At 43.4% G+C, this 25,456-nt stretch overlaps 1 protein-coding gene across 2 annotated transcripts in view; it reads right to left on the minus strand.

Annotated features, from left to right (window-relative positions):
- Nucleotides 1–1,919: 1,919 nt before the first annotated feature.
- Nucleotides 1,920–25,456, minus strand: part of RGS6 (regulator of G protein signaling 6) — a 292,282-nt gene continuing 268,745 nt past the window's right edge. The window contains exons 17-18 of one of the 2 annotated variants that reach the window (XM_066631606.1): nucleotides 19,624–19,677; nucleotides 1,920–4,144 (exon numbers count right to left, since the gene is read on the minus strand). In XM_066631606.1, coding sequence (XP_066487703.1) covers nucleotides 4,094–4,144; nucleotides 19,624–19,677 — 105 coding nt within the window. In that variant the 3' untranslated portion in view covers nucleotides 1,920–4,093. The remainder of the gene's footprint in view (nucleotides 4,145–19,623; nucleotides 19,678–25,456) is intronic. The other variant, XM_066631615.1, reaches the window with a different exon arrangement.

The raw sequence follows: 25,456 nt of genomic DNA on the forward strand, positions 1-25,456 counted from the left end.
GAATTATTAATTAATTGGTATATGGTATCCTGCAACCTCAATGTTTGTATGTATGCGTTTGTTTAGGTGTTTATGTAAAAATTAAAAAAAAGAGTGTTGGACTCAAGAAGGTCCAGGATCAAGTCCCTGCTCAGCAATGAAGCTTGCTGGGCGACGGTGGGCCAACCTCTCAGACTAATTAGCCTTACAGGGTTCTTGTGAGGCTAAAAGGAGGGGGAGAAGTTATGTAGACTACTCTGAACTCCTTGAAGAAAGGGCAGTAAATGAATGTGAAAACAATAAGTACCAATGTGGTTGAAGGATGGAAGGGACAGAAAAAGAGGGTTGTGGCCTCCATATCACTATATCTACTAGAAAGTCTTCCTTGATTAAGAATGGGCGGTTCAATAGATTCTTGCCTTGCCTGGCTGACAACTGATCCTTCTGAAAGTAGAAAGGGGTTAGTCTAGGGGGTTAGTCATTTTGGACTTAATTTTCAGCAACATGAAACATGGAACTGGTTCGGGAGATTAAAATGGCAGGGGCTTTGGGCAAAGTGGCCACGTCAACTTGGAATTCCCTAATCAGAGGAAGGGAAAGCTAAGAGTACTCAGATGTGTACCCAAGATTTCCGAAAGCTGATTTTCATGGGCTCAGAGGAAAACAAAGTTGTATCCTATGCCTAGAACTTCTGAAAGAAAAACAGTTAATGAGAGGGAGGCTGCTAAAGGCATAATTGTAAAGTTTCCCTGAGAAGGAAAATTGGAAGACATTGAAGGAAACTAGCATGGTTGCACTGAGAGCTTTCTGAGAAGTTGAGAAGCAAGAAGACCATGTGGAAGAAGAGACAGGCAACAAAGAAACAGTGTGGCTAAGTATAGCACACACCTGCAGGAGATAGGGTCAGGAAAGCCAAAGCCCTGAATGAGTTGAGGCTACATTGGCAGTTTTTAAGGCAGCATGGCTTTCCCCACACAACAAATCTGTTGATTGCATAATAGCAGTTGTCCAGGGCTTCGATATGCTACATGTAGAGGGTTGGGAAGTGCAGAATAGGGCTCAATAATTCTAGAATGCAATGATACTGATGTTTCCCATGCGTTGTATTGGTGCTTTAGTGTTACACTGAGTGTAGGCAGCAGTCGCTCTTCAGACTTTGGGGTTTTGCACAGCCTTCCCCTGTGGCCACTTTCACCCACGCCACTTCTGCTATTTTTTCCAGTCTGCCACTGAGTAGGGATCAGAGCTGAATGTTTCCTTTATCTACTCTGCCTCCAAACCCCCCCCCCCCCGAATTGCTTTTACTGTGTAGGATTTTGGACTCCTCACCTCAGGACAAGACCCTGTTCTTATTCTCTAAAGACTGATGCAGAGTGGCGGGTCTCTTTAAATTTCCCTCCACATTTTAGGGAGAAGAGTTCAAGAAATACAGCCCCATTTCTGACAGAAAATCTCCAACATGAAGCTTCTGTACAGCAGAAAAAGTGGTGATGCAAGGCTACATAGTGGGCAGCAGCTGGTTGTCTTCCTCAAAAAGGATAGCAGGTTAGAGAAACCGCATGAAGCAGAAAACCAGCTCCACCTGTCTGCAAAGGAGCAGAAGAGATTTTTTATGAATATCTGTGGTCTGAAATATGTCAAGACACTTGAACACAAAAGCAAACCAGTTTTGTGATGCCAAGGAAGTTCAAATTACATTTTGGAATGACTGAACTTGATTTGATTACATGTATGGTAATTGAGTATAGGTCACTTGTGTTCTAATAGCTTTCTGGTTGTAATTACTGCTACACAGACATATCCCCCACTCTCTGGTCCCCATTGTGACATACCAGTTTCTCAGCTCTTACCGCTGAGGACCATTTTGAAAAATAAGATGGGTCATTGTTTCCCCTCCCAGCTGAATTGTCTCTCTCTCTCACACACACACATACACAGTGTTTCAACTGATCCTCATTTATTGCCATATTGTGAAAGAAGTTCTGGAATATTGTTACATTTCACAAGAAATCATTTGCTTCCAAGCTGTTCTAGACTGATTTTTACTGATGTACATTTTCTTTTCTCTACCAGATGAGTCTTGATTAACGGCCAGACAATTAAATCCCAAATAACCCCACTGAGATTTACCAGCACAAACTGACAGTTGATTCTGGCCTTCTCTGTTAAAAGCTCCGGGGGATGTCTCAATCAAATTGGTGAACTCAAACTGGACTAAATCATGAGACAAACATAATGGAGATAAAAGTGCGACAACACAACAAAGTAACACAACCCCCCATAAGACACCATCTTCTCAAATAAGGTGTTCTTACATGTGTGCATAAAACAGCTTGTGACCCACCTGGCCAAATACAGCCCATTAGCCTTGCCAAGAAGTCTACAAGGGGCTTGGTACACTTCCTATATTTCTGCCGGGCTAGGACTGCAAAACACAAAGGGGGTTGCCAAGCATCTGGTAGGCCTCAATACATGGCTAGTAACCTGTGTTTGACTTGGGGCACAATCCTAACCCACTTTCCAGCACCGACATAAGGGCAATGCAGCTCTTAGGTAAGGAAACAAACATTCCCTTACTTTGAGGAGTCCTCCATGAGGGCCCCCCACTACAGGATGCAGCACACGTCCCCTTGGCACAGCTATGCCAGTGCTGGAAAGTGGGTTAGGATTTGGGCCTTGGTTGGTCACTTGCCAATGTAGTAACATTGCCTGACAACCTATAGGGCCAATGTTTTCACATGTGTAAATGAAAAGCAACTCTGCTGAAACCAGATAGCATCTAGTACAGGGGTGTCAAACATAAGGTCCATGGGTCAAATGTAGCCCCCGGAAGCAATTTATCCAGCTCCCATTATAATTGGGCTCTCCCAGCTTGATAATATGAACAAGATTTTCTCTTCTGTCATCTGCAGCTAATGAGTTTCTATTTGAGAATGAAGTACTTATTTCTGGCCATCATCTACTTTAATGATGTCACTTTCTGCTTAATGATGTGACGTCCAGTCGTCAGCAGGCACTACGAATGATATTCAGCCCTCTGTATGAAACGAGTTGGACATGCCTGATCTAGTCTATTGAACCTGATTCTAACCTTAGTTGGCAAAGAGAATCTTTATTTCCTTTTGATTTCAGCAGAGTATCCTGAAAACACATTTTTGGACGGATATAAGTCACTTTCAGTACTGATGAGTGAAGAGCTAAAAGCACTTCTTAAATCATTTGCAAGAGTGAAGGAAAAGTCTATCATTTCATGGTAGAACTGAATTACATTTACTTTTTTAAGCATAAACAGCTTCCAGTGTTTGTTTTGTTGGCCCCAGACAGGGAAAGAGTGGATTATGAGCAGCACTGTCAATAGAAACACTGCATCAGGCCGAATAGAAAAGACATTTGGGGTACTCTCTCCTATGACCTTGATTCTTCTCTGCTTATCTTTAACATGCATTTCCACTCCAGGATGGCAGCCTTTTTTAGGATATGCTCTGCTGTCAGCTACGAGGAACTCTGCAGGTTTAGGAAAGGGTGCCAAATCTGGGATGTTACTCTTAAGTCAGTGCTGACCACCAACCATATATAGGCAGAATATATGTGAGTACTACCTAGATAAGTGGAAGATGGACATTGATGCCTGTATACATGCAGCAGCAGCTAGGAGTGTGAGAAAGCACCTGCATTAGGAATACTGATTGCAACCAGCTGTTTTTTTAAATCTAAATTTCTCTTAGGTCCCCTATGTTAAATAACACGTATAGCTCTTTCTTTCTCTGCCTGAACTGGCATCCTGTTTACAGCAAGTTGTGCTCCTCTGAAATCAAATTAGAAACAGAGTATTATTTGTACAGAATTCAGTGCCATTACAAAGCTGTACATGTAAGAAAGTGTTGATGTAAACTATGAAAAGAGGAGCCTCCAGTGGGCCAGACTCTCCATCCTGGTTTCTTTTTTCTCCCTGCTTTCTCCTTTGTTTTCACACACTCTCTCTCTCTCTCTCATACACACTCACGCACATACACACAGTGACCCGTTCACCCCCCAAATGATATTTCTTTCGCAGAGGAGGTTGAGCGCAGCTGTCCTTCGGAGATGTCAGCAACTGCTTGCCGAGGTGATGCTGTCAAGAGGATTGCATCAAGCCTGTGAGGCGCTTGCCTGCCAGTGACTTCCCCTGGAGGAACAAAGGGAAGGGGGGGGGGAAGAAAAAGCCAAGGATATGAGCACATCTTGTTGTTGTTGCTACCTGGTAAAACAGGCCAGCTTGCTTGGTGATTTTTGTATGGGTTTATTTTTAAATAGAATGTATGCAATGACCTAAGGTGGAAGGCAGGAAAATAAAAGGTTGTAATGACAAGCAAAGGCAAGGAGCTTTGATCTGATCCCAGGGCCCTCCCCTCTGCAGGGTTTTTTTTTTGGTATTATTCAGGCATTTGCTGCACTGTAGTGTTCAAATATTGCAGGGAGGGGAGACCCCTAATGAATTCACAAACCCCATGATCTTGATTGCCCTCACCCCATTTTTTCCCCAATCAAATCATGCTCCACTATAGACTTTCAAGTACTGATTTGGTGATTATCCACTTTGTGGTGAAGGATACAAGACTCAGAAACCTTGTGGCTGGGGAGCAGAATCCTTTTCCACTGCCATTCCAGGGAGGCAGCAAGTAGTGTTTATCTTAGATCACACCTTCCCTGCTGAAGAGTCCTGTTTGGTCACAAAAGAAGCCTCTCTCTCAATCTGGCTTGCCTGTATTTGCAGCTTTGAAGAGTCCTGCTGTATTTGTTGTTCTCAGCTTGCTCCAAACACACAGAACAACCTGGTTGTCCTTTGGTACCATCTGGACCAAAATGGCAACTGTGTGGTGAACTTTCACAAACATCCAAGCCAGTGTTGTCTTCCAAACAGCATTTTTGAAGACAACACTGAATCAGGCCTAAGCAGGGCAGATGCACTCCTTTCCGCCTATTTATTAGCAGGACTGGCCCATCCAGCATGTGATCAATGTGGCTTATGTCAAGGGGAGAGGCACACTTGCAATGTGCTTCACCCCAAGCCTGCTGCTGCCTCCCTCCAGCCCACCATGAATGGAGCTGCAACCATCAGTTTCCTGACCCACTCACCATGTTCCCCCACTCACCTTTCTTGCATGGTCCCTTTAAATTTAAAGGGAACAACTGAAAAGAAGCAGCAGCCATTTACCTCACTTATTCACTGCAGTTCCTTTAGGTGAAACAGAATGTGTGGGACACTTTGGGAGGTACCAGCATTACCCACACTTCCTGTTTTGTTGAAAAGGATCATGCATGAAGAACTGGGGTAAATGGCAGAGGTTTTTTTTTTTCTTTGTGGGTTTTTGGGGGAATGGGAAGTAGCAGCCACCCCAGTGAAGTAATTCTTTCCTCCCTTTACAGTGGATAGTCCTCCTGTAAATACCTGACATTCCAATCCTATCCACACTTTCCTGGGAGTACGTTCCATTGACCTTAATGGGACTTACTTCTGAGTAGTCATGCATAGGATCAGGCTGTAAGTTTCTCTCTTTTTCAGTCTGTCTTTGAATCATCAGGCTCTGGTTTTTCCCCATTTATATCCCACCTTTCCTTTAAGGAATTCAGACCAGTATAGATGGCTCTGAAGAGCCAGACTTTTTAAACGTCAGAGCTAAAACCACACCAAGTACTTTCCGCTTCTCTGAACTGACAGTTATTCAAGGAAAGGTGCAACTACCCACAGCATTCACAGATAACTGACATTTGGTGTTTGGAATTATATGGCTGATACAAAATTATGTTTCTATTGTCATATAATTCTGTGGTGAGCACCTACCTACCTGTTTCCACAGGTTATTGTCCAGCATTACCTCCAGACATTCTTTCTAGAGCTGCTGTTCAGATGGCACAGTGCCGATTACAGCTCTTTAGAAAAACTGAAATTCCTCAGTCTTGAAATGGAAGACTGGAACTGAAATTCAACCAGTCTTGCATGCAGACAATATAGTGTGCATGTGTGCACACCCAAGGCAACAAATCTTCTCAGAATAGGAGAGTGAACAGATGTTCACCCTGAACTGCAACAGATAATTCTACAATTCATCTCTGTAGACTGACCCAGAGCGTCCCTTTCTTATTTCCTTTCTGATCATTCGCTCCTCTTGCCAACCGGGTTTTGATATTTTGCTAGTTGTCGACAGACCATCTGTGCCAACCAGAGTGCTGATGCTTGGAGGCTAGACCAGGGCCCCTCACCCTGAACTCCTTGCATCCAAAACAGATTCAACTGTTGCCAACCAAACAACCATGAGGTTGAAAACTGCCTGTGACTCTATGCTTCGTTCCCACAAACAACAGAGTGATGTCTGATTTTTCTTTGGCCACTCTGGTTCTACCTCTAATTTCCATATGTCCAAAAATCTACAGGCAGTTGTATGTTTTAATGGATTTGGGAAAACAAATAACCTTGTCATGTAGCTCCCTCCCTGATGTCTCCTCTCCCCCTCCGCTGTCCAACAAGCAATCATTTTCCTACACGCTCCCATAACTTCTCTCTAACCTTGATAATACTGCAGTTCCTGTATTACTTGACCTTTCTGGGATCCTACAGAAAGTCAAAGGTAGGACAAGATTAACAACTTCTTTCAACAGATCCACATGACTAAATCAAAAGCTTATTTGTCTGGCACCTGTAACTGCATTTGTAGTATATCTAAGTCCTCCAGATACTCCAAGGAATGGGTATTCACATAAGATGTAGAAACTGAAACGGATACATGCTAGTTTATTAATTGGCTTCTAAGAAACAGATGTTCCAAGTGGCCTTAACAGTGCAGCAAAGCTAAACTAAAAAGTAGAAGGCCAAAGGTATAGCATGAACCACATCCCATAACATTTAGAATCTAACTGTAGTAAAGGGAATCAGTTGCTAATAGCCAAGAAGACCATATGGTTAGTCCAGTACTGCCACCCTTCTAACTTCCCTTTGTATCTGAATAGCAGATGATTGCCTGCCGCCCCACATGACTAGAGGTGCAATGCAGGAAGCTTTCAGTAAACTATTACATGGTTCTTGGAAAGCCTCAGTCCCCCTGTGAGTCAAAACAGGACTTTAAGGTCTGGTCTAGAAGGTTGAGCCTCCATTTGCTGAAGATAACATGCGAAGGTCGCCAGTTCGAGGCCACCAGCACCGTGTGACCTTGAAGTAGCTGACAAGCTGAACCGAGTTATTCCATCTGCTCTGAGTGTGGCAGGATGGAGGCCATGATGGAGGCCAGATCAGAACGAAACAATTCAGAAGCTACATCTGAATTGTTGTAGCTCTTGAAAGATAGAGCCTTCTTTCAATTGTAAAAATCCCTACAGGGATTTAAATTAGCCTGCCTATGTAAACCGCCTTGAATAAAGTCTGAGGAGAAATCTGAGGACCTAGAAAGGCAGTATATAAATACCTGTATTATTTGGTGTGGGTTGTGCACTCCCCCTCCTTAGTACCTGCTAGACCTTCCTGGTGCTTGATAACTAATGAGAGCCACTTCTTGCAGTCTTATCCTTGATGAGAAGCTGAGAGTCGCCTTGCAATGGATGAAGCTACACTAGGGACATGCAGTGGGTGCGGAAGCAGAGCCTCTCTGCTGGAGTCCTTTGAAAAGCGCTGCCACCATGTGAGGTGCACAAGTACACACAACCCATGCACTATGCGCATGAGTTGCATGTGCTTGCATGCCCCACAAAGTGATATCACTTTTTGAAGGAGTCCAGTGGGGAGGCTCTGCATCCCCACGCATTGCACATCCCTGAGCTACATGTGCCACCATGCACCACTATAAGCTCCTAAGTGTTGCTGAAAAAAAAAGCATGATACTGAATCATGATGTAAAACAAACAAGGTGAACAAAAATGAATGGAGGCTAAGCCTAGTTCCACTAAAATGCTAAGCCTGCTTCAGTTTACTGAAAGGTCAGTTGGGAGCTGGCAGGAAAGGACACCGGCTGTTCAGTCCCAAGCTGCCAGGCAACTTCCCAAGCCTCTGTTATCACAAAATGGAGCTGAGGAAAGAGCCCATTCACGTTTGCCAGCTTCAGGACACATTTGCCAGCAGTTGTCTCAAACACCTGAACTACTCTGATGCCAGGAGCAATGTTTTGTAGGGTGCATTGGAAAATAATTTTAAAACTATGGCTTCTGAACATGGAACCTTTCTAGCTACTGGTCAGTTAGGACGGATAGTTTTCTCCTCTGCACTGCTAATTGTCACACACACATTCTTGTTTTTTTCTTCTTCTACCTCAGGAGCCTCCAAACTTTTCAATATAAGGGCCATGTGGTATATTTTGCACATTTTTGCAGGCCGGAAAAAATCAGTTTTATAAATGAATAAATAAATGAATAAGTTTTACTTGGATCTTTGTTTGTAGTTGGCATGATATAATTCAGAACAAAAGAAAAATGTGACAATTACAAAGAAATAATGCCTTGCTTAAACTGAGAAATCATATATAATGAGTAAAAAAGTCAAACATTAGCAAATGCTCTGACCCCCCCCCCCCCCCAAAAGTTGCTGCAGGCTGGAACAATGATGATGATGATGATTATACCGCTTTTCAACTCAAAGTTCACAAAGCGGTTTACAGAGAAAAATCAGATAACTGATGGCTCCTGAACCAAAAGGGCTCACAATCTAGATCACTTTGGGCGCAATCCTATCCTGCACTGGAACAGGCAAGCCAGGAGGCTTGCGCTGTATTCAGCGCAGGATAGTGGCCATAGGCAGCTCAGCCAGAGGTAAGGGGAAACATTTCCCTTTACCTCTGGGTAAGGGCTGCTGGCCCCTATGGGTCTCCTCAGACTTGCACCACCTCTTGAGGTGGCACAAGTCCGAGGAGAGCAGAGCAGCTTGAAGCTGCTCCGTTCTCTCTGGGAACGGGGTTGGGAACTGGCATAACTGCCGGATCCCACACCCGCTTCCTGCTCACCGCCCACCTGCCCATGGGGCTGCCCACTGCCCACCCACCTCCCGTCCAGGAACGTCTCCCTCCCGCTTCCTCCCCTGCCTACCTTTTCTGGTTGCGTCGGCCCACCTGGGCCGATGCAAGTCCAAGAGAGGAAACTGGCATGGAGGCTTGCATCAGCCGCTGCAGGCCGGTGCTTCTCGGAGCGCTGGCCCGGCCTCCTTTCAAGGAGGTGCATACATGCCTTACAGCGTGTTTGCGACACTCCTGGGCCAGTGCAAGGGACCTGTGTCAGCCCAAGGGCGCCTATGGATTTCGCCCTTTGACCTAGGAGGATCCTGATGTTTGCTAAGACAGAGCACTGCACAGCAATTGCATTCACCTCACACAGTAACTCCTGCGTTTCAGAAGATCAAAGTCCACAACCAAAAAGAGGGGTTTGTTCAGTTCTTCATCTATCCTGTTACATTTTTACCATATGACTAACCCTATTCACATTTAGCCTTTAATATTTGATTCCTTAGCTACCCAGAAAGACTCATTGTCCCAGAAGAGTATAATCTTCACCAGGAAAAGTGCTGCATGGGGTGGGGTGCAAGCTGGTAATGTGATGGTATTCCTGAATTCAGGCTCCACATGGTTTACCAAACCTCTTAGAATCTGCATTGACACAAGTCCTACAGCAAGCTGCACATATGTGCCCACTTGTTAGTGAACCGGTAAAGATTCCCACCCCCCTCCGCCACACAACTCTCCATGTGTTTTTAATGTATGGTTTCTATAATGTAGACTTAAGGACTATTCCCTTTTAGAAATGATTTTTTATTAGAATTTACCAGGAAAAAAACACATATGCAGACATAAGAAAAGTAACATAAATTAATAAGAGCAACATAAATTACATTTGTTAAGAAAAGAAACAAAGTGAAATGCTCCATTGTGTTATTTCCCCTTAAAAGTAACGATAAAGAAAAGTAACAGCAAGAGAACATAATATCTGCACAGATAAATTAACATAAAAAGACATCAATACAGATTTAAATTAAAATACACATAACAAGCAATGGACAACATAAAAATAAAGCCTTATATAATATGGTTTAAAACAAAAGCATATGTCTTGAATGCAATTTCAGTGAGTTCTGCATGTTCAACTAGCTGCAGTGTCAGAGCCCGGCTATACAGATACCAGCTTGCTTTGGGGGAACCCACTTTTATTCCAGCAAAACCTAGAGGTTGCACAGCATCAGTGCCAGCTTGCCCAGGCCTTCGTTTTCAGCAGTACTTAACTACTCTTGCCACGGAATGTATCTTTTTAAGAGAGCAATCTTTTTGTAGTGTGTGTCATCCTGCCATGCATACAAGCATTAATGTGAAGTAATTACTTCCAATGAGATACTTAAACTTACAAATATAAGTTTATAAGCCCCTGAACACAACAACTTTGATTATACTAACAACCCCCCTGTATTCATGAGTCCTGTACCCACAATTTCAGTTATCTACAGAAAATATTTTTTACATATTACAGGAAGTCCCTCCCTCCCTTCTTAGAAGTATAACACAGAGCCTCACCCAATGGCTCCCTCCGACCCTGAGATGCTTTGGCTGCTGTAAACACAGAAGCAGTGAGCCCCCCGTCACTCAGGCAGAATGCCTCTGTATCTTAAAGTCCCTCATCTGCAAAACTGCATATAGGGTTCACTACTATCTACGGTTTTGGACATCCATGATAGGTTTTGGATCGTGTTCCTCAGCAGATATGGGGGGGAGGCTACTGTACATTCTTGACACTTTTGGGGTGTATTTAGTGTTCCCTACAGCACAGAAAATGTGCAAAAAAGGAATGCTTTATGACTTGAGAAGGACCTGATAAGTGTTTCTGTTTGCCACTCAAGTAACAATCACATTTAAATAGGAATCTTGCACATGAACTAGTATACCTGATCAGAAGCACCATATATGCCAAAACCTCTGGACTCCATGCAGTGTAACCCCCTGTACAGAGCCACCCAAAGGACTTAATCAGATGTTAAAGGACAACGAATTACAACTATTTCGTATCACCTTTTGCACATTTTTCTTCGGATGATATCTAGGTACTGACAATGCAGGATGTCTCATAACTGCTGCTCTGGTCCATGCACAACATTGACTGTTGACCATAGGGGGAAGAGGAATGGTGATGATGCAACATACATTGTTTTAACCTAGAAATTACAAAGGGACACGCACACACACAGAGGCCATTGCTCCCTGTCTCTTTGTGTGTAGGGAGCAGTGATCTCTCTACTCACAAAGATACAGGGAACAGTGCCCCCCCCTCTCTCTAGCTCTCTCGTAACACCTAGTTAAGCCCCAGGCCTGTTCCTAAACTTCTGAATGCTAGCGTTTATCTAAATATGTGTAAGTAAGTATAGTTTACAGCTGTAGGATCAGCTCATGTATGAGGCCGACTGAGGCAACTGCCTCAGCAGTAGTGTCAAAACAGGGGGGCTGCAGTCCCCAGGTGCAAGCTGCAGGGGGTGACAACTCTAGTGACCAAAATTGCTAAAATTGTGGTTTGTAGGAATAATACCATCATGTTATATACCATTTGATGTGTAATTTACAGCAGAATGCAATGAAAAAACCAGAGTGAGATATCTCAATTCTATCAAAAGTTATGGCCAAAAAACCAGAAAATAAAAATGCAACTGTGTTATGTAACAAAAAAGTAAATTTCCTTAATGCAAAACGGACTGCAATGAGACTGATTGTTCAAAGAACCAATGAGATGTTGTTATGACACAGCATGGAACCAGTAAGGTGACACCCGGGGGGGGGGGGGTGATACCACTAGTGACCAAAATCGCTAAAATCATGATTTGTAGAAATAATACAATCATGTTATATACCATTAGATGTGTAATTTACAGCAGAATGCAATGAAACAAACCACACTGGAATATCTGTGTTCTATCAAAAGCTATAACCAAATAACCAGAAAAGGAAACACAATTGCCTTATGTCACAAAAAGTGGATTTTCTTAACTCAAAACTGACCAATGAGCCTGAGTGTTATGAGAACTAACAAGGTGTTATGATGACACAGCATGAAATCAATAATATGCTATCATGAATCAGCTCCCTTTTCCATGTATCAGAACTAACAGTCAAACTCCTATTCAGTTGTGTGAGTGTCATCAAATTGGCCACTGTGTTTTTGTTGGTTACTGATTGGTTTGGTAACCTGTACTGTTCTATAGTTAAATAAATGGGGGTGACACCATGAGTTACCAGACCTAGTGACACCAACTCTAGTGATGCCACTGGTGGGAATGTTGGGTGTTATTGGTCACTGGCTTTTAAAGTGGATTCTAAGCATTCATGGTGGACCTCAGTCTAACAGTGGTCATTAACTATGACAGTTACATTGAACCTCCAGATGCAGGGGCAGTAAGTCACTGAGTCAGGGATGGATTCGGTGTTTGTGTTTGGGGGGCATGAGCACTCTTAATTCCAGAGCCCAGGTGGGCAGACTTTGAACTTTAGGAGGTCAGGAGGTCTGGTCTAGAGGGTTGAGCCTCCATTTGCCTGAAGATAACATCCAAAGGTCGCCAGTTCGAGGCCACCGGCAACGTGCGACCTTAAAGCAGCTGACAAGCTGAGCCGAGCTATTCCATCTGCTCTGAGCGTGGGAGGATGGAGGCCAGAATGTGCGACCAGACCAAGAAAGAAACATCTGAATGTTGTAGTTTCTTGAAAGATAGAAACCTTCTTTCAAATTGTAAAAATCCCTACGAGGATTTAAAAATTGCCTGCCTATGTAAACCGCCTTGAATAAAGTCTAAGGAGAAATCTGAGGACCAAGAAAGGCAGTATAGAAATACCTGTATTATTATTATTAACTTTAGCCTCTGTGGCTAAGGTTTGCTGGGCAGGTAGACATGGGCTCCTGCCTGAGCTTGAAGTTCAGATTAATTAATTAATTTTGTTGTATATTATATTATATTATATTATATTATATTATATTATATTATATTAACAAAATTTATGGGCCCTGGGTATCAAATGATCTAGCTATGCCAGTTCACTCAGACAGCAGATTGGCAGGAGGTATCCACCTTGGCCTGCCCACCACTGCTTCTCCTTCTCCCAAAGTACTGGAAAAGGGGGGAGCTAGAGCACTAGCGCACCACTCTCCTCTCTTCTCCCTCCCACTTCACCCCATCTTCCTTTTCCAATCTATTGAGGAGCAGAGGCAGGCACATCACAAGGCAAGGGGAGGGCAGCATTGGCAAGTCAAATTATGCCAAGTCACCTCATGCCAAGATGACCAAGGGGTTGTCTTGGGACAGCCCTGCACAGCTGTGTGTTATTCCTCAGCCTTGTTCCGTTCTCTCTAAAATGAACCAGTAAATACCACATGATGCCCCACTCCCCCACAGGCACACAGACAATCATGTAAAGCATCACACAACATAAAAATTTAAAGGGTCAATTTCTGCTGGTTTTGTTTTGCTAGAGGCATGTAGATTTTCATGACACCTCATATCCATGCTAAGGACTCTGGTGCCCTAAAATATCTACTTGTTCCAGATGCTTGGGAGGGAGGAATGGAGGCTCTCTTGGGGCCTTTAGTGATATCTCACCTTGTCTGACAGCAATGGCAAAAATAGTAAGTGGGCCACAGCAGAATACAGTCATTGCTTGTTCCACAGGACATGCACAAGGGATGTTTAGGCCAGTGGAGTAGCTATGGGAGGTAGCATATTAACTACTGCAGATGCCACAATGCAGCCCTGCCCACTCATCACCAGAGCATGTACATTGCTGTTGATACTCACAATTGCTCTGATAGTGGGTGGGGGGCCCCACTGCAGCACTTTCCGCCCTACCACCACCACCCCCGTAGCTATGCCGCCGGTTTAGACCCCTCTCTGCTCCCAGCGATATTAAATTTTGGAAATGGGCTTGAAATAACTGAGTTGTTCTCAGATTTCAGTTTATTGCAGAATGGATTTGTTTGCAAAGCCCAATTTCAAATTGAGCCGAGGAGAGTTTGTCCATCATGGATTGTAAGGCAATATGAACCTCTGCCTCTTTGCTGGCATACATAAAGACAATGGGATATGTGGAAGGTATCTGAATTAGTGAAAGAAAAATACATGATACCAAAAGGCTCACTTGTCCAAGCCAAGAGAATCCTACAGTAGAACTGAAATATGTCAATTTCTCCATTCAAATTTTACATGTGAAATTTGGAAGTAAAAAATTCAATTGTGATACCCGAATGTGAAATTTTAACTCAAAATTTGAGAGCTGTACACTTTGTTACTATATTGTGACTGTGGTGATATTGGCAGACATTCAATATTAAATGCCACATGCTGTCAGCTCTTAACATGGTATAGTATCTTACAAATATACCATACCATGTAAACTATCAAGGACAGCCAGATTTTAAACACTGTACAGTTATATGTCAACTAGTTAATATTATAAAACACAAAATAAATTGTGCGTTGGCTGTCAAATACTACCAAACACTCAATACCAATTCATGTCAACTACCAAATGTCAACTGACACCATTCAATTCAGAAGGGAAAAAAGAGGAAAATTTGAGGATAATTTTTGAACACACATGCCCTATTTTCACCAGTTTGGGGAATTAAATTCCAAGAAGTGAATCCAAGATTCTACTCAGATCACCTGCTAGATTCAAAAACATTATTGCTTGAACTACTGGTTTTGAATTTGGCACTTTCTCCCACTGTACTGTACTGTGCTTGGCTGCCTTCAGCAGTTTTCACCCCACCAGGCAGTGGCACCACTGGGGGGGGTGCAGGCCACACCTGGTGACGCATGTGCATGGGGGATGGGTGACACCGCTACTGGTCAAAAATTTTTAAATCTTGGCATCTTTAAATAATACCAGCATGTTATACTTAAATCAAAGTGGAGCTTCATGCAGAATGTAATGAAACAACCCACACTGAAATATGTCTATTCTATCAAAAGTTACATGCAAAAGACCAGTGGGGGTGGGGCAATAGTGCATCATCACACCGACCACCGGGATGTTTCCCCACCCACTGTGTTGGAGGAGGTCCATCATAGGGGTGACACGCTGGCCTCCTGCATTGGGTGATGCAAACCCTAGTGAAACCACTGCCACCAGGTTCACGTCTGATATTGGGGTTGGCCTAGGGAAAAGTTGACTGAATGCAACAGGATGGTGAGGTCAGGTGGGGGCAAATTTTGCCCCATTCCTCCTGCATGCAACTTTGGTACGAAAAGTACCACCCCCTCTTTACAAATGAATGGGGCAAATGTGTGAAACTAACCTGTGGTTTTCCCACACGTCTAATTTGGTCCTAAGCCTCTAATGGGGGTGTGTGTATGTATATGTGTAAGTGTGGGTTAAGAAGCTGTCCCCTCCCACATCAGTCTTTCCCTTCTAATTGCATTCTCAGTGGCTTTATTGCATGAAAGAAACAAAGGCCTTAAAAAAGAATCCTGGAACACAGTACTGTGTAGATCAACCATTGACGGAAGGCAAAAAGGGAACATGAGATGAATAAAAGAGTTAAAGGAGGAGCAATACCAGAAGTGAAGCCATCCACTGGGTAAGGGAAACAATTCTACCCTGTGGCAGGTGTATGTGTGTTGAATGTATTACAAGTTGAGCTAACCTGAGAGGAGTGAAAAGCAGTTGCAAACCTATGTACTTTTTTTGGATCCTGTCCTTCTTAGTGTCGGGTTTGTTTTCCTTTGCTGTCCTTGGGTTTGTTTGGCCCCACCACCATTTCATCCCATTGGCTGCAGTGATTTTGTTGCTGACATCACAGATATGCATATACAAGATCCAGACCAGCATGAAACTGCTGGGAGCTCTGAGACAAAGCCCTGCACTGGGGCCTCCCATTGGGCGCTAACACTGCCACTGGTGCTAGAGTTCAAGAATCATCTCGGCCAGGTGGTCCCTTTAATGGGTGTGAGCTGTAAGCCAGTGACTCATCCTGCGTCCTGACAAGATTGCAGGGGTCCCTGCAGTCACCTCATTCAATGACTGTCTGTCTTCAATGGAGGAGACAAAGAAGAATGCAACAGTCAAGGAAGCAAAGGGCACAAAGGCGGGATGATTGGCGGGATCGGTATTTTCAAAATAATTTGTTCAGCTGCAACAAATATGCTAATTTAAAGGCAACTATTGAAAGTATATTTTGTGCAGTCGTAATGGTCTATAAGTCATTAAATTGTCTTTTCCCCTCCTGTGTATTTGAGACGATAGCTAAAAGCATTCCCACGATGGATGCTAATGAATGCAAGTTGTTTCTTCAGCAGCTTCTCTTGGCTAGCTAGTAGTTATGACTGCAACCCCCCCTGCCCCCCCTCCCCCGCTTAGGACAAGACTGAGGAGTTTGGCAGCTGGAAAGTAGCCAGCAGAGACTGGAGGCTGAGGCATTTTTGCAGGTTGTTAGTGGAAGGGGGGGAATCTCCAAGGGTATGCTGTTTGCTTTGGGGAAGCTGCTGCTGTTTGAAAGATTTGCAGTGTCCAACTGGATGTTTGTCTACTTCCCCCCGTGGCCAGTGTGTATATTTGTAAATAAACACACACAACAAATATCATAATAAATCTCCACTATTCTTTCGTTCCAAGGAAACGGATCCTTTAGCAGCTGCCCTTGGAACTTTCTACTGTCCGGGGAAGTGGGGAACTGAGAAATAATATGCTTAGTCCAAACTGAAAACAGATGTGGGGTTGTTGCAAGTTCTTTGTGATTCATAATACGGGTAGGAATCCTCAGCAGAATAATATCGAGACAGTGCCTATGCCTGCAGACTACAGACATTCTGGGCTGATGTTTACTTTTTCACTCATGGATGCAAATCTTCACCTTTGCGTAGGGTTGACCCAACATGGAGCAGCTTCTGGTGACTTGCCACACCAAATGTGGCCCTCCCTGCAAATAGCCACCCCCCCCAATGCTTGCTAAATTTAATAAGGAAGAGGGGGGATGTAGTGGATGAGGAAGTGTGGAAAAGAAAAGAGTGGCAATAGCTTCAAGCTCCAGTTCAAATCCTGCCTGAATTGTTAATAGATGAAAAGAGCTAACCATTCTTGAGGAAATTAATTAGGAAAAGATTCATTAAATGTATACAGTAGACCCTCCTCATCCATGTGTCCGGAACCCACAAATTTGACTTACAGAGGGTTCTAAACCCGCAGCTGGAAGGCCTCACTGAATTCCTGGACACCACCCGAAATGTCTGCTGGTCGCATCTGGGAGGTGTTCTGAGGTGCGCGGAGGTCACACGTGGCCTCCACACGCCTCAGAATGCGTCCCAGAGGTTTCTGAGACATATTTCCAGTTTTTCATAGAACCGGAAGTGCATTTCAGAAGCCTCTGGTTCACCTCCAAATGCTACCAGAAGGTATTCCACTTACATCCAGAGGTCCTCTAAGGGATTCCCACGGATCTTGTTATCCATGGGTTCAGTATCCACAGGAAGTAAGAACATAATAACATAAGAGCAGCCCCGCTGGATCAGGCCATAGGCCCATCTAGTCCAGCTTCCTGTATCTCACAGCGGCCCACCAAATGCCCCAGGGAGCACACCAGATATTAAGAGACCTCATCCTGGTGCCCTCCCTTGCATCTGACATAGCCCATTTCTAAAATCAGGAGGTTGCACATACACAGAACCTCCTCTGATTCCAAGGTCCCACCAGCATAAAACACATTGTGAGAATTAGATACAAGGAAGAAGACTGAAGATTTCAATGAAAACTTAAATCTTATGTATTGATTTATGTAATTATTTGCCGTGCATCAACGTCAATATTGGCATAGGTAAACTATGGGACCTTTTTTCAAGAAAATATTTAGCAACAAAATATTTCGCAAAGTATTCTACATAGAAAAACAAATGAAAAGTCAGTTCCCTGCCCCCAAAGGGATGCCAGCACACAACTGGGGAAAGACGCTATTCAGGGACTTTCTTCCATTGCTAAATATTAAGAGAACTGTGCCTCTTAGTGCAATTAGCAGCAGAAAACCCAGTTCTCAGGTATATCCTTACCTATATCAACAGGCATGCCCTGGTATCCGTGGTGGGGGTTATGTTCTGAACCCCCCCCCCCGCAGTTACCTGAAACTGCAGATATTGGGGGTGTCCCCCCGCCCTCTGGATGCTCCTCCTCTGGCTTCCCCAGCCTTCATTATGCCTTTTAAAGGCATAAAAACATCACTTCTGGTTTTGATGAAAAATCAGGTTTTCCTGTTGAAACAGTCTTTCTGAGGCCACAGAAGCCATGGACAGGGTGCCTGCTGCCTCTACCCGGATACATGAGAACGCGGATATGGGATCAGTGGATACACCCCCTTATCGATATCTGGTTTACATATGCAGGGAATACCACAACAAAAATGTTACCATGAGTATATGTTTCTTGATGTCAGTGAGCTGAATCCAACCCACCACAATGTATAATAGAGCCCTATTGTTTTCTCCTCCCCACTATGGCATGCATGAGTGCCGATGCAGCTACTGTGCCATGTTGTTGCATCAAATGGGAGACCCCTGCAGGGCTGATTCCAGGGATTGGCAACTGTTGGCACCAGTGAAGATCCATACCCCAGCAGAGAGGCCGACGCTCAAAGCACCAGCTGCCCTGCTCTGATCCTTGCTGCCTGTTTTACCAGCCTCTCCAACGCCACAGACAGAGACAAGTGACAAGAGGAGCACCAGCTTCTACTCACCCCGCTCTTGTCTCGTGGGCAATGGTGTGGATTGGGCCTAGAGAGAGAGGGCAATTTAATGGGCAGCAATGATAGTGACATTATGCATGAGGTGGATAGAGTGATGTTCTTTTCCCTCTTGCACAACATCAGAATTAGGGGACATAAAACTAAAATTCAGAGTTGGAAGAGTTAGAACAGACAACAGAAAATATTTCTTTACCCAGCGTGTAATTAATCTGTGGAACACCTTGCCACATAGATATGGTGATGGCATCTGGGCTAGATGCCTTTAAAAGGGGATTGGACAGAATTATGGAACAAAAGTTCATCATAGGTTACAAGCCGTGATGGGTATGTGCAACCTCCTGATTTCAGAAGTGGGCTACCTTAGAATGCCAGATGCAAGGGAGTGGCACCAGGATGCAGGTATCTTGTTGTCCTGTGTGCTCCCTGAGGCATCTGGTGGGCCACTGTGAAATATAGGAAGCTATACTAGATGGTCCTTATCCAGTAGAGCTTCTGTTCTTACACGGTGGAGTTGGGCAAGCCTACTGATGTCATCTCACTCAGGGGCCTTCCTGGTACTGGAAACGTGTTCCTCACATGTTCACCCCTCACTCATTCAAGAGAGATGTGCTGTAAACTTTCCTTCTGTGACCAAGGAAAGCAAAGAGCTGCATGGGGTATGGGAGACTTGTACAGACCTACCATTTCCTGCGATGGCCTGCCATGCGTATCCTACATGTGCGTATCCTGCAGGAGAAAGGGAAAGAAATCCGGCTCCTGGCAGACATGGCAGACCAAAGCACTCACACTAAACGGAGACCATGTAATGCTGCCCTTTTTGTTGTATACTGATTATTTAAATATATGACAGAAGAGTTGTTTAAAAAAAGACCAATAAAAATATTTTCAGAATAAAATAAAATGCTGAAGGGGAGAAAAAAATAAAGAAACGAAACCAAATGAACTTACCACACTGCGGGTGAACTTTTCTAGAGAAGTTCTACGACCTTGCTCATTCTCGGGCTTTAGAAGGGAAAAAAAAAGTTAGGAAAAAAAAAATACCAAAAAAGAACAAAAAATCCCTTCAGCTTAAATTTGGCTTTAAAAGTCTTAGCAAAAAGAAAACTAGAAAAAAGATTAACCATTTTAAACATAAGGCAACTGCTGTCTGCAATGGCAAAGCAACAGGAAGGGTTTGGTCATATAATATTGTGGTCGCTCTTCCCATTGGAAAGTATTCTGCTTCCTCTTCTTAAAACGTGGTCTGCAGGTCTCGTTCAAAGTCACACAAACACTTCCAGAAGGTCTGTAATGCTGCGTTTTGTGTCTGTCAATTTTTTTTAACTCATTGTGTCTATGTTTCTTTTAGGATGTAGCCTAATCTCTCAATTAGCAGGAGGCAGATGCCTATGGAAGAACCAAAATAAAAGAAACCCCAGTTGAAACAAAATTGCATGAGGAAGTAGGCTCTCGGCCATGTACCACTGCTGATATTCTCATCAGAGCCCCAGTGAACTAGGTGGGCGAGTCAGTTAATTTGGCTAAGGATGCAAATCTCTATTTGGGACCACAAGTTGCTCATAATGAGAACGGGATCAGGTTCAGTGTCTTTGGAGCCCGACCTACTCCTTTTTTATTACACTATGCTCTTAACAGGGAACATGTGAGACACGAAGTGTGACCCTGCTGTTTTTGAAACAGTCTTAGGAGGAACTGAGAGTTCCTTTCTTTTTTAAAAAAAACTTATTTATTTTTTTAATTACCATATTGAACTCAAGACAACACTTAACACAAAATTTTAAAAGACTTAAGTGGGAGAGTTCCTCAATGAGAAGATCTGCCCTGGAGTACGCATTCTTAAACAGAACCTTTCCTTCAGTGCATATTTTCAGGCTCTGCTATAGTAGGCAAGCATCCACTACTACATAAGGCCTACTAGGCCTGGCTAATACACTGTGTGAGTGGCATGTGAATGGATCAGAATGTGCTCCAGTATCCCCTGTGCTATGCAAGGGTCCTGCAACAGATCCTTAGGAGTTCTCTGATGGCCAATCAATGTGGAAAGTGTTTCCTGAAGTTTGAAAACCACTGAGTGCAATATAAAACTGATTAGAAATACACTGCATCTGTATGGAGAATGTACGGGGGATATCAAGCATGTCTGAAATAGGCTATATATCATCATCTATATATGCTATATAAAACCCTTCTCCAGTTCACCGACTCCACAGAGGATAGGCAGAGGAAAGGATTTTTCATACTTATGTCACTCTGTTTCTAAATGTTCTTCCTAGGAAACAGGACCAGACCATCCATGAGGCCAACTTAAGTGGTTGCTTCAGGGAGCAGATCGGTGCAAAGGCCATCCACTTCTGTCCACCCATGTGCGCCCCTGTTCCTCTATCCATATCCCACTTCCTAGACTGGAAAATGAAGAGGATGCTCAGTCTAGCCTGCCACTCTCCTCTCCTCAACACTTCTTCTGCTCTGTCCTCTTCTTCCTTTTTCCAAACCAAAGAGTGGGAGAAGAGGCTGGGTTAAAGGCAGGCAGTATTTGTCACTCTGCCTCAGGTGCCAGATGGCCTTGGGCTGGCCCTGCCAGGAAGGTGCATCTTGCAGCATATTTAAAGTCCTTCGGGTGCTAGATGAAGATCTTCTGTAGTTACTAAAAACTTTTACAACACAATCCTCTGCATGTTTACTCAGAAGTCCCACTGTGTTCATTGCTTATTTCCAGAAAGCATACGTAGGATTGTAGCCTTAATTATCTGACTTCTCTTTGCTGCTGCTACATATTATTTTTAAACTGCTCTTCTGTTTTCAATATGGGTTTTTCCTCCTAGATGTAATGCCCTGAATACTTAATATCGAAAGGCAGAGTCTGTGTTTCTAATAAATAAAGATTTATATGTGGGAGGAGGTTGGATAAATGGGTTTTACTGCCTAAAAGTTTACAAAAAAAAGAAAAATTTTACTCTACCTTTCTATGTACCCCAAGCTGTGAGATAACAGATCACACAGATAACAGAAGATATACCTTCTGTTTTAATCAGCACTTGACCTTTTTATTGAAATTGTCTGCTGAAGGTTTTGTTAGGGTGGGTGGAAGCACACCTGCTTTGCATGCTGAAGACCCCAGGTTCAGTCCTTGACATGTCCAGGTAGGAGAGGAAAAAATTCTACCTGCTGCCACTCAGTGTTGATATTGTGGAGCTTGATGGACCAAAGATCTGACTTTGGACAAGGTAGCTTCCTATTTATGCTCCTATTTACCTATGTTTAGCTATTCATAAGGTAGATTTCCAGTATGGTAAGAAACTCATTAATACAATGGATGTGCTAACATTTTCCAGAGAAATGTGGCCCAACTTGTTTTGCATGAGCCAAATCCTAATCAACATGCAAGAAGACAGAATTTTACTGGCAAGAGTGACATGTTGTTGAATGTGGGACTTATAATGACCGGAGGGGGGAAAAGCCACCACCACAAGGTCCTGGCCCTTTTCCAGTTCATCTGGGTTTGGAACTAGTGAGACTGTTTTATGAATGCATTTTGTGGCATTATTAAATCCACACAGATATTTTTTAATAAAGAGCCCAGAAAATTAAATAAAGCAGCTGAAATGTTGTCCATGTTTCTGAGTAAAAAAAGAAAGTGTGTGTCTGGGGGGAGGGCAGTATTGCTCAAGAAGTTAGGAAGATATATGGAGAAATTACCTTGATGTTTGTCCTTTGGGGTATGGTTCTAATGCTGCACTTCATAAGTGATCTTGAACTATCCTGTTCACTGATGCTATATTGGAAGGGATGAGACAATAGGGGGTGCCAACTCCCTTTCCTTCTTTCTACCACTAATATTCCACTCTTTCAGGATACAGAATACTTAAGAATCTACAGTTAATGTGATCTGCAGGCCTATGCAGATCTAAAACTTGGCTCTTAAACAAAGGGGTAAGAAGCAGAAGGAGATAAAACATTATCTCCAGAGATCTGCAGCTACGGACTAATCAAGCTCTGGGCATTAGCATATTGTCAAGAGTAAGTAGAGGCAGAAACACATATTTCAGGCCAAAACCTGAAAAGAAGGGCATAAAATGGGGCAAAAGACCTACTGTTGCCATTATCAACATAATTCATAAACACAAGACAGAACCCAGATGCTTCATGGTATGGAGATTCCTTGGAACTGGGCTTCCTTTGGTCACTTCTGTAACAGTTTTGTATGACCGCTAAAATGTTCAGAATCCTAGTGGCAAAGTACAGTGGTGTAGCTAGAGGGAGCGCAAAGCACTAAGTTTTGCAGGTGCCTGAACATGCTGAGCAAACAGCCCCCCCCTCCCCTTTGGAGCCATTTCGGGCAGTGGGAGCAAAACAGAGGCTCCATTTTGCTCCCACTGCCAAAAATTGCCCCAAAGGGGAGGGGGAGGGGCTGCTTGCATGGTGTGTTCAGGCGCCTTCAAAACTTAGTGCTTTGTACCCCCTCTAGCTATGCCACTGGCAAAGTAAGCCCCTGAGTTTACATGGCTGGCCAGAGAATGTCTTGGAATGGGCTTTATATTTCTGGGTTAGCACCGACATGACTAGAAAAGAAACCTCTATCTCTGTACATAAAATACTTCAGAAGTGATAGTATCCCTATTTTGAGAAGTATGACAGTCTGTGTTGTTGAACTTTTTTTCCAAACTGTCTTCAAATTGCTTAACACATGATATCAGAAAATAGAGGAAGAGAGAAATGTGAACCCTTAAATTCCTCTTTGCTACAGGAACCTGCTTGTATTCATAAATATGCAACGTGGAGGTTTTGGTCTAGTGCCTTGTCAATACAGTTTTTCGGTTGTGGGCTTCCGTGTGCTGCCATATTTGCATGTCCAAATGGCCTATACTCCCTAATGCATATTCCAACACACCACTTCAGAAAGGAAGGCTGGCATGCAGAACAGACTTTCCTATGACCTGCTGATGCTGATATGATTAAATATCTGGAGGTACAGCTAAAACTGTGTGACGGTCATCCAAGCCCTACTGAATTTGCTAGATGTACCTCTGATGTGACATCCTCAACGGGAGCCACTAAAGATGCATAGGTGATCAGAACTGGATCACAGTCACAGAATGTATGTAATTCTGCTGAAAGCGTTCTGGTGTCCTATGTTAGGAAGTATTCAGAGCATGAGAGCTCTGACATTCTCAGTTCAAAACTCATCTGAGTCACACGCTCATGAGATAGTCTTATGAAAGACGCTATCTTCTTAGCCTTGACTGGCTGAGAAGACAGTTCCATCTGCAAAATGGGAATAGTAATAATGCTTACTTTACAGGGTTCTCACAAGGATCATTGAAGTACTCTCCTTAACCTATTCTATTTGACATATTGTTGGTGATTGGCTCTTGATCATCAAGGAAGTTACTTGTCTGGATGAGTCCAGTGTAAGGTAAAGATTCTGCAAAACAATCACTTTTTACAAGAATGATCTCTGTGTATCTCCTAAAGAATCACTGAGAACAGAATAAATTCCATTTGCTGCATAGAATGCCAACATTTTTCTTTTCTTTTGTTCGTAGTTATAACCGAACACATACAGATATACAGGGGCTGGTTTATGCAATTTTCAACAAACATGCAAAAACAAACAAAAAAAGGAGGTAGTTGCTGCGAGAGAACAAACCAGCCTATTGCAGCGAACAACTGGGCACGGCGATTTAAAGAAAAAATGCTTTTGATAAGGGAAGCGCTCATTCCAGTTAGCTTAGCTGTGGAAAAGTGGATGAGAATATATGGGTTCCTATGTTTACTATATCTATGTTGTTTCTCGTTGGTATAATCCCTACTGCTGCCTACTCCTTGCCTCACAACAAGCAGGTTTTTTGAGTGCACAATTGGCTGCAAATATTGCCGTCACTTCCCTAAAAGTCACACACAGCAGCCCTCTCCAAAAATAAAATGTCCTTTGCAATATGCTAGTTCATTTTAGATGATGCATGCGGATTTTAAACCAGGGGTGTCGATACTTTTTGGCCAAAGGGCCGCATCAAATATCTGCTACAGTGTCGAGGGCTGGAAAAAAAAATGAAATAATGAAATTTAAATAAATACATTAGAGATGGAAATGAATGGGCTCAAATGGCCAGGATTTCTCCAAGCACCAACACAGCCCAAGAAATAAAGCACACACTTAAATGGCCCCCATTTCCCCACCCCAGAAGCACAACTCCAGTTGTGTTTGGTCAACTGGGCCAGAGGCTCTCAGAGGATCCCTGGGCCGGGGTTTGGTGACCCCTATTTTAAACAGTTGTTGGCCCTTAGCAACAAAACCCCATAGTGAAGCACATGTATAATCCATCCAAGTACACTTAACTAACATAGGCTAAGACTAGTCGCTGCTTTGACAGCTCTGTTTATTTGGTGGGAATGATGGGATAATCTTTTAAATAAATAAATAGGTAGGAAACAAAAGATAAGATCAATGAGTGCTACATTAGGAGAGTGAAACCATGTTATGTTACCATAGATTTCAAAGTACAACACAGGTGCGTCCTCGGCATCCGCGAGGGTTCTGTTCCCAGAACCCCCACAGATGCAGAAAATCACAGATCATGAAATCCGTTGTCTGACCTGTATTCCGAGGTGCATGGTGGTCATGCACAACCTCCTTCTGGAAGGTGCTTCTGGTTTTTGTATCATGTCTGGGCGGTCCTCTGTGGGTCCTCCAGACACTAATTCAGAACCAGCAGTGGGTCAAATCCACAGGTTCTGAGTCAGTGGATGAAGTGGACCCACTGTATAAGTACTGTAGTTCAGT

Source organism: Tiliqua scincoides, chromosome 1 (genome assembly GCF_035046505.1).
Source record: "Tiliqua scincoides isolate rTilSci1 chromosome 1, rTilSci1.hap2, whole genome shotgun sequence".
Taxonomy (NCBI): Eukaryota; Metazoa; Chordata; class Lepidosauria; order Squamata; family Scincidae; genus Tiliqua; species Tiliqua scincoides.